General features: G+C 36.9%; 1 protein-coding gene across 1 annotated transcript; it reads right to left on the bottom strand.

Annotated features, from left to right (window-relative positions):
- Positions 1-4304: 4304 nt before the first annotated feature.
- On the bottom strand, positions 4305-5273 carry LOC123602434 (olfactory receptor 51S1). The gene has a single exon (XM_045486922.1). It carries the CDS (start codon positions 5271-5273, stop codon positions 4305-4307), a length of 969 nt encoding a protein of 322 aa, XP_045342878.1.
- Positions 5274-10247: the final 4974 nt, after the last annotated feature.

Here is a 10247-nt window from a genome sequence, read left to right on the forward strand (position 1 = left end):
TTAAGTATGTTTTTTTCCTTGCTACTTAAAGTGTGGTCGAATGTTCAGTGGCAGCAGTTTCACCTGGAAAGTAACTAGCTGCAAGCCTATTAAGTCAGAATCTGCATTTTAGCAAGATCTTAGATGATTTGTATGAACATTAGTGTTTGAGTTGAAAAAAAAAAAACCTTTTTGGGGCAATGTGAAAAGGGAACCTAGAGAGTATGTCTTCTGCTGAAGCCAAATTGGGGAAATTGTAGGAGGAAATTATAGGTGGTCATTGGCATTTGGCAACATTTGTAGTAAAAGCAAGGGGCTGAGTCCTTGGAGCACAGTGGACGGAGACCCAGAGACATCTCCAACATCATACATATGTCTTTCTTATGGACTACATTGTGAATTTCTACAACGAAAGAGTTGTGAGTTATTCAACTTTAGAAGTCTCCTCACAATAAAATTCCTTGTTCATAGTATGCACTTGGTAGATGTATATCAATTTGAACTGAAAGAATAGTTCAAAGTTTTGCTGGGGTGGGAATTCAGGGGTGAATCAGGGAAGTCGTAACCTAGACTCAACTCACCTCTACACTTTCTGCACCTCTTACCAGGGAGTTAACATTGTCAAGAGATAATAAAGGTCCTTTGTGAGAGACAGAATTTAGGGCAGCCCATAATGCCTTTAGGTAAAATACTAGCTGTCAAGCCACAACACAGAATCTGCACCACTGTGGCCAAACAGACCTTGAAACAAGTTTCTTATCCAAGCCTCCCTGTATCCACCTATCATCTCCTGGCCCTGTAAATGGAGCCAGATTAGAGCCCTTTAAAGACATCCTATTAAGAAAGTGTCAACAAAGAAGCTTTAGGAGCTACAAGGACGATGCCACCTTGATTTAGGGGATCAGAGTCCAGGGTTACTATTAATCAATGAGAAATAACATAACTCCAGACAGGGGATTTAGAAGCCAACCCATAGAAGAAAGGGTAAAAAGACCCTATCAGGGATAACATGTCCTCTAAACCATTTAGTGTGATAACTTAGTCCTGCAAGGGAGGTGGCAAGATGACTAAAAAAGCTCAAGACTGAGGTCAAGACTCAGTCCTCTGGTTTCAGCTCTGCCATTTCCTGGCTATGTGACCTTGAGAAAATTACTTTCTATGTGTTGTGTATTACATTTCATATTTACTTTGAAATTAAAGAAGATAATTCCTTCTTTCTTCATTGTCTGAATTAATATGTTAATCTTTTTAAGAGTCATACAATCCAAATATGGTCTTCAGACGGATTTGTTTAGACAAGATAGTGTTTAGATGAGTTCATATAAAAAATAGAGATTTATGAGTTATCTTAAAAGTAGGAAGATATGGCAATACTAGGCCTACATTCCCGCATGGAAAAACAGTAGGAACACACTGAGAAGTGTTGGCCCTTATACAGTCCCCACTACTCACAGTCTGAGTATGTGTTTGCTCCACTTACTGCTATTATGACCTTGTTCTTGTAGGTATTTGAACTTAAGATCCCTGTTACAAAGTCTTTTTTTTATGTTTATTTATTTTTGAGAGAGAGGGAAAGAGAGAGAGAGAACACACATAAGAGAGTGTGAGAAGGGGAGGGGCAGAGAGAAAGGGACACAGAGAACTCAAAGCATGATCAACACTGTCAGCGCAGGACTTGAACCCATGAACCCTGAGATCATGACCTGAGCTAAAATCAAGAGACAGATGCTCAACTGACTGAGCCACCCAGCCACACCCCCATTAATGAATTATTAATTGCTTTCTCATCCTTATCCCCATCTCTCTCTCTCTCTCTCTCTCTCACAGGTTACAGGTCTGGAGTCTTTGTTTAAGCTTTGTTTAGCAGTGGGACCAACCCAGAAATCTGGATTTTGCAAAGCTTTTCCTGGTTTTCAGTTTCAATCAGCTCCCCTGTATCACTGTTACATTTTATTTACAATTGTAAACATTCCTGCTAATACCTCTTATGCCCCTGTGTGCTATTAGAGGTGAAAGATTTTCCTTCGAATCTGTCAGGTGATTTGCAGAGACAACAGTGCCCCCTGACTGGCCAAGAGTGGTAATACCAAGCACTTGGCACTTGAAAACTGACAGAATTGAGTGGATGTGGTCCCTGACCAGGAGAGAGCAGTGGAGCCCCTGCCGTGAAAGAGTTCTGTGTTCCCTGAACTACTAAACACAGAGGTTTAGTTCATCTTCCCTGACTTACACAGGTCCATGCAAAAGTGCTTTCAGCAAATCCCAAGTTGCAGTTTTCCTTCTCTAAAATGAGGTTGTATCAGCCGAAAGAATCTTCCACCTGTAAAGTTCTTTATTCACATTGAATATACATACAAGGTGTAACTACAGTTATTTTTGACTTCATTAATTCCAAATAACTATGATTTATTGAATATCTCTTATGTTCAGACACTATGATAAAGGGATGTGATTTCATGCAATCCTTATTATACCTATTTTGTAAATATAAGAACAGCTGTTGCCAAATGACACAGGAAGTAGTGAAGTGAGAATTCAAAACCAGGCTTGTGGGACTTCAAACTGTTTACATCATTCTGCTGTCATAAATAAATGAGACTCTGGGGGTGGGTGCAGCAGGGAGGAGGAAATGGTAAACTTTGGGAAAAGAAGGGTTTCTCAGAGACCCCATTACTGTTGCCTCAAGACCAAGCTGTTTCTCTGTTCAACAATTAAAAAAAAAAAGTATTTTATAGCATGGGCTTTTTATTAAGCAAATCTGAAAATAAATGCTGCCTTTGCAACTAATTTTATATACTTTAAACATTCTGAAATCCTCAGTCGCAGTGTTCTCATTTGTGAAATGGAAATACTAATTTTCTAATTTAGTAAGAGGATATAATATACCTTGCAGAGAAACTTGGTATCAGATGAGGATATAACTGTTCTGCCTTGCTGGAATGTATCCTGATAGATTAGTATGGGTTCTTGTTTTGGCACTAAGTGGATCCAATTTGATACTTTCATCTAGAATGCATTTTTCTATAATCACAATAGAAAAAAGATGTTTCTATATCAGAAAATTGAACAACACATTAAAGCAGACAATTATAGTTATATTAGTGGATGCTAAAAAAGCACTTAATAGGGTTTATTGAGTAAGTTTATTAAAAATTAATAAAATTGGAATACACATAAATTATTTGAATATTTACAAATTACCCACAGATCTTGCAGCCAACCATTGTTCTAATAAGTGAACCACTAATGCCACTTCTGTTAAAATCAATAACAAGATTTGAGCGTTCACTTTCACTGTTATTCTTTCATAACAGGCTGGAGATTCCAATGAGTTAAATAAAGTAAAATGAAATAAGTTGTATGAATAGTAGGAAAAACCTACCAGTCACCTATTTTTACTTATATATGATAAATATAAGTAAAATCCAAAAATAAAAAGCTATATAATTCATATGATAATTTGGTAAAATATGTATTAATGCAAGATAAAAAATGATTTTCCCCAATCTAGCATTATGGATGTGGAAATAGAATAGAGAATTATTTTATTTATATGAGCAACAAAATCATATAATTAAAAATTATAGAAATAAATTTAATTAAGCAAATAATTTTATTGAAAAATTTAAAAAGGTATTAATAAGTGAAACATCTGTCATATATTTTTGGGTGTGAAAGTTTATCATCATAAATGTTAGCTTACACTTAATCTATAAAAATAATGTAATTCTTTTTAGGATTCCAAAGCTCTTGTTTGTTTCATGAGAGGGGGATCACTTTATACCACATATTAACAAGTCAGACTATGACCCTACACTAATAGATCAGTGATATGTGATTATATCCATGACACATATATCAAAATCCATAAAAAGATCCGTAAAGCAATGTACAAACACACACACACACACACACACACACGTAGAGTGCCATGGAAGGTTTCTGTGTTCTCATTTCTCTGCTGTGTAACTGTTTAACTCCTCCAGTTTCCTCAGGCATTAGGGTACAGATGTGGTGGGGAAATTAACAAAAACAAAACAACAACAGACACACACTTGGGTGGTTGTGACATGACCTAGATCCTGGATGTTCTATGCCACGATCTGTAGTGTAACAGTGGGTAGACCACTGTCACTCTCTGGATCTTGTAAGCTTACCTTAATAGACACATTCACACTTGCGAGGACAGGCAGATACATCCATGTATATGTGCTTATGGGTGCCTGAGTGACCATTTCATGCATTTTGAACTGAGTTCTTCGTCATGGAAAAACTACTTTTGTATCAGGTAGTTTTAAGCCACCAACTGTGGAGGGGCATCCTCTTCATTGAGCACAACCCACCTTCCTGGGCTGTAGTCTCTTGACTATTCTCTCTCTAATCTCCTTCATCTTGACACTGTAGAGAATAGGATTTATCAATGGAGGAAGCAGGAAGTGGACATAGGAGAGAAGAGTATGGGCAGGCTGAGGTATTGGCACTCTAAGATGGTCAATGAGGGCAAGAAGGATCATGGGCATGTAGAAGAGGAGCACAGCAGAGAGGTGGGCAGCACAGGTTTGGCCAGCCTTCCAGCGATCCTCACTGGATCCCAAACCTTGCAAGACTCTGCCAATTAAGCCATAGGAGAAAAAAATAAGCAGAGGGTCTAATCCCATAACTGACAGAACCACAAAGAGGCTATAGATTGCACCCCAAGCTCCAGGGCAGGCCAAATGGGCTATATCTGGGTGCAAGCAGTAAGAATGGGTCAGGACCTGTGGGAGGCAGTAGGGCATGTGGGCCAGGAGGAATGGCAGGGGCAGATGGAGACCCAGGCATCGGAAAGCAATAGCCAGGCAAATCTTGCTAATGACATCATTTGTGAGGAGCGTTGGGTAGTGGAGAGGGCGGCAGATGGCTAGTGCTCGATCTAAGGCCATGGCGAGCAACACAGAGGACTCCATGACAGAAAAGATGTGGACAAAGAACATCTGTAAGAGACAAGCCGAAGCAGGGACAGCATGAACGCCAGCAAAGGCAAGACCCAGCAGAGTGGGCATCAGGGCTGTGGCCAAGCCAACGTCAGACATGCTAAGCAAGAAGAGGAAGAAGTACATTGGACGGTGCAGGGTGGAATCCAAGGCAATGATCCAGAGAATAGTACCGTTGCCCAGGGCAGAGAGAAGGTACATTGTGATGAGTGGTATTGTCCACCAGGAGGGTGCAGCTGACAGACCTGGCATGCCCACCAACAAGAAGGTGGGGGCCATTGAAGTGTTATTGGGGGCTGCCTGATTGGGGAATGTTGACATAGTTCAGGATCCCACTTTGAAGTCTGGAACCTGAAAACTGATTAGAAAGATTTACTCAATATTTTGACACATTTGCATAATGCTATCTAAAGCAGCCTGCCTCCTTCCCCAGCCCCCAGCACACACTGGCTTTCACTCCCAGAACACACAGACATTCTAATATCTATGCCAAAGTCATCCCATGTCTTGGCAATTTTTCTAAAGCTGTCCTCAAATCTGTTTCTCTCCCTAAATTGTTTTTCCACTTTCCTTTAACCCTGCTTTTCTTACAGCTTTTTCCTAACTCATAGCCCTCCCTTAATGGCAAACATCTGTGAGAGAGTCTATACTCTTATAAACACTTTTTCTGCTCCCCTCAACCCCAGGCATTCTGACTTCAGTTCCCTTTAAGTGCTCTTAATAAAGTAACCCTTTACACCTTTAGTATTAAATCAAGGGGCACTCATATTTCCTAAATTGATGTATTTCTCAATGAGCTTTGACTGCTACAAATCCAGTTTCTCCTTTTCTTTCTAAGTTTACCTTTTGAAGTTAATTACTTAGTTCACCTTGCTGTGTCCCATTCAGGGTATATATTGACATTAAAAAAATTTTTTTAACGTTTATTTATTATTGAGAGACAGAGAGAGATAGAGCATGAGCATGGGAGGGGCAGAGAGTGGGGGATACACAGAATTTGAAGCAGGCTCCAGGCTCTGAGCTGTCAGCACAGAGCCCAACGTGGGGCTCAAACTCACCAACTGTGAGATCATGACCTGAGCCGAAGTCAGATGCTTAACCAACTGAGCCACCCAGTCACCCCTATATTGACATTTTTGACAGATCTTAATTTGGTCCTCTTCTTTTTCTTCAGTGGTAGTATCTAGTCTTATGACTTGTAACTCTGTGGACTGATGAATTACAAATATATCTCCTAGCTCATTCTATATTCATCTTATCCTGGAAATCTCTACTCTTATGTCCCATTTATTTTAAATTCAAATAATCCCAAAAAGATCTTCACAAATGCATCTTAAAAGTTCTTCCAGCTTCCTCAGTTAGGAGACAGTGGTGGGAAAATCACAATGACAAAAGGGGAAAACAAAGAAGGAAGAAAGAAAGAAAAAAAGGGAACATATATTGGTTCCCTACATCAGTTTGTGGGAAGACCACTCACCAATTTCCCGCAATAAAAGCCTTACAATTAGCCTACTTCACATATAATATCCAAATATTATTCATAATTTCAACAAGAAATACTGAGCACACACTGTAGTCCTATATCTTTCCCTCAGTCAAATGCCCAGAAAAGTTAGAACTGAAATTCCAGACAAAAGTACCATGAAATTGTGATCTGGGGAAAAGAAAAAATAAAGACATGTTGAGTTATGTTCTTAGGGGAATAATATGGATATAAATTAACTCCAAACACTTATTTAAAAATTCTAAATGTATATATCTTAAAATAGGAAATTAAACATTTTAAAATTAAATGTAAAACTTTCAAAGTATAAGGGAAAATAAATGAAACAAAGATCTTAATCTAACGGAAAACATTTAAAGAGGAACAAATAGGAACAGATATTTATTTGTAGTGTGATTGAGTGAGGAGGTTGAAAAATCCTCTCTCACAAAAAGCAAGTATAAAACTGGTAAAATGGTCAATAACACCATTTTAATACCATTCATTCCTGAATGAAGCCCATTCATTGAAGCTACAGAACTTTGGGAAATAACTCCTATGGTAAAGACATTCTGGCCTAGGGCTGCCCTCATTATCCCCACTGTCTCCAGTTCTGTCAGAGGCAGGAAGGAGACAGGGAAAGCTGAGGGCTTTGTTCCAGTTGCCTGAGCTAGCTTCCTTGATTTGGAGCTTGTTGGTTAGTGTGGTCATCTTGGTGGCCAGCAAGTAGGGATGGGCCAAGGCTCTACTAAGTTGGTATTCCTATATCAGAAAAGAAGTTCTCAAATCAATAACATGAGATTCTACCTTAAGTATTTGTAAAACAAAGAACAATCAAAACTCAAAGTAAGTACAGGTAAAGTAATTCAAGTAAAGAGCAGCAAAATGGAAAATTGAAAACAACAGAGAAAATCAATAAAACCAAAATTTGTTCTTTGAAAAGATGGACAAAATTGAAAACTCTTAATAAGCATGGATAAAGAAATTGTGGTTTATATACACAATGGAGTACTACGTGGCAATGAGAAAGAATGAAATATGGCCTTTTGTAGCAACGTGGATGGAACTGGAGAGTGTTATGCTAAGTGAAATAAGCCATACAGAGAAAGACAGATACCATATGGTTTCACTCTTATGTGGATCCTGAGAAACTTAACAGAAACCCATGGGGGAGGGGAAGGAAAAAAAAAAAGAGGTTAGAGTGGGAGAGAGCCAAAGCATAGGAGACTGTTAAAAACTGAGAACAAACTGAGGGTTGATGGGGGGTGGGAGGGAGGGAGGGTGGGTGATGGGTATTGAGGAGAGCACCTTTTGGGATGAGCACTGGGTGTTGTATGGAAACCAATTTGACAATAAACTTCATGTATTGAAAAAAAAAATCTTAATAAGCCTTACAAAAAAAAATAAAAGACATAAATTATCAAGATCAGGAATATAATAAGGAACATGATTACTGACCTTACAGAAACCCAAATAATAATAAGGGTATATTATAAACAACTATATGCCAGCAAATAGGTTAAATAAAAAAAAATCCAAGGAAGACATAAATTGCCAAACTGACTCAAGGAAAAATAGGAAATCTGAACAGACCTATAACAACATAAAGAAATTCAAATACTAATTTAAAATTTTTCTACAAAGAAATCCCAGGTTCAGATGGCTTCATTGGTAAATCACAGGAAAATTCAGCATAAGAACAAATACTAAATGTTTCTCAAACTTTTTTTTAACAGGGGATAGTTTTATAAAATCCAACTCATTGTAGTCCCCATGGTGAGATTAGTGATTTTATAAAGAAATGAAGGACCAGAGTTCTCTTTGCCTGATGAGGATAGAATAAGAAATTGTCCTTCTGAGGGACAGGAAAGAGTTCTGACCAGGAAAAAATGAGCTGGAACCTAAAATTTGGACACGTTAAATTTCAGATTGTGAGGAACCAATATATGTTGTTAAAAGTGGAAAAAAGAAAAAAAAAGAAAAAAACTCATGCTAGGAGTATGGTGTGACCTTAATTCCAAAGCCAGACAAAGATATCACAGGAAAAACAAAAACAAAAACAAACCAAACTATAGACAAATATCTCTGAAGACATACAAATTATTAACATAATAGCAAATCAAACTCAACAACATATAAAAAGAATTATAAACTTTCATTAAGTGAGATTTATCCCATAAGGGCAAGGTTGGTTTTACATTTTAAAATCAGTTACTATAATATGCCATATTAATAAAATAAAGACCAAAACTTCATAGTCATCTCAATAGACACAGAAAAGGAATTCATCAAAAACCTCATTCATGGTAAAAACTTCACAGAATAGAAATAGAAAGGAACTTCCTCAATCTGATAAAGGGCATCTGTGAATAAACTTATAGCTAACATCGTACTTGACTAAGATTTAGAATGAGGCAAAGTTATCTGCTTTGGTCACTTCTGTTCAACATTGCACTGAAGATTCTAGGTAATACATTAAAGAAAACAAATTAAAGTGTCCAGTTTGGTAAGGAAGTTACAAAATGATCTTTATTTACAGATGACATGAATCTATACATAGAAAATTCTAAGGAATCCATTGAAAAAAACCTAAAACTAATCAATGAATTTCACAAGGCCATTGCATGCAAATTCAAGATACAAATATCAATTGTATGTTGATAAATAGCAATGAACAATCTGAGAATAAAATTGAGAAAATAATTTTATTCACAATGCATCAAAAATTTTACTAGGATTAAATTTAACAAAAACATACTATCATACACTGAAAACTTTGAAACAATGCTGAAAGAAATTAAAGAAGCTCCAATATAGTTAAAATATTTACAAATATGGAAAGTTTAGGTATCTCTCAATTACCCCCAAATTACCGTACCTTCAACAGTATTCCTGATAAAGGGCCAGAGGCCTTTTTGTATAAACTGATAAGCTTATCCTAAAATTTTTTTGGAAATGCTATGGGACTAGAAGAGCCAAAATGATTTTGAAAGAGAAAAAACAAAGTTGGGAAAGTTACACTACCCAACTTCAAAACTTACTAGTCAAGACAGGGAATGAAAACAGACGTACAGACCTATGGAATAGAACTCAAGCGTATATGGTCAACTGATCTTCAACAAGGATGCCAGGAATGTGCAATGAAGAAAGGAAAGTCTCCATAACAAATGGTATTGGGAAAACTGATATCCATATGCAAAAAAATTAAATTGTATGCATATCTTGTACCATACATAAAAATCAATTAAAAATGGATTAAAGATATTTATTTATTTATTTATTTATTTATTTATTTATTCATTCATTCATTCATTTATTTATTTAATATAATTTATTGTTAAGTTGGCTAACATACAGTGTGTAAAGTGTGCTCTTGGTTTTGGGGGTAGATTCCTGTGATTCATAGTTTACATATAGCACCCAGTGCTCATCACAACAAGTGCCCTCCTCAATGCCCATCACCCAGACCTGGAAACATAAGAAAACATAAGGGCAAAGCTTTATGTCATTGGAATTGACAGTAAGTTCTTATATATGACCATAAAAGCACAAATAACAAAAACAAAATTAGACAAATAGGCTACATCAACCTTGAAACTTCTGCACAGGAAAGAAATAGCCAACAAAGTGAGAAGCCAACCTACAGAATAGGAGAAAATATTTACAAATTGTATTTGACAAGTGTTTAATATTCCAAAATATATGAGAAACTCCTACAAGTCAATAACAAAAAACAACTCAATTTTAAACAGGCAAAAGAACTAAATAGACATTTTTCTAAAGAATACATACAAATGGCCGATAGGTATATG

The sequence above is a fragment of the Leopardus geoffroyi genome, chromosome D1 (assembly GCF_018350155.1).
Source record: "Leopardus geoffroyi isolate Oge1 chromosome D1, O.geoffroyi_Oge1_pat1.0, whole genome shotgun sequence".
Classification (NCBI taxonomy): Eukaryota; Metazoa; Chordata; class Mammalia; order Carnivora; family Felidae; genus Leopardus; species Leopardus geoffroyi.

Excerpts from the sequence above, each read along its gene's own strand:
- LOC123602434 (XM_045486922.1), bottom strand. The coding sequence starts at position 5,273 with ATGTCAACATTCCCCAATCAGGCAGCCCCCAATAACACTTCAATGGCC.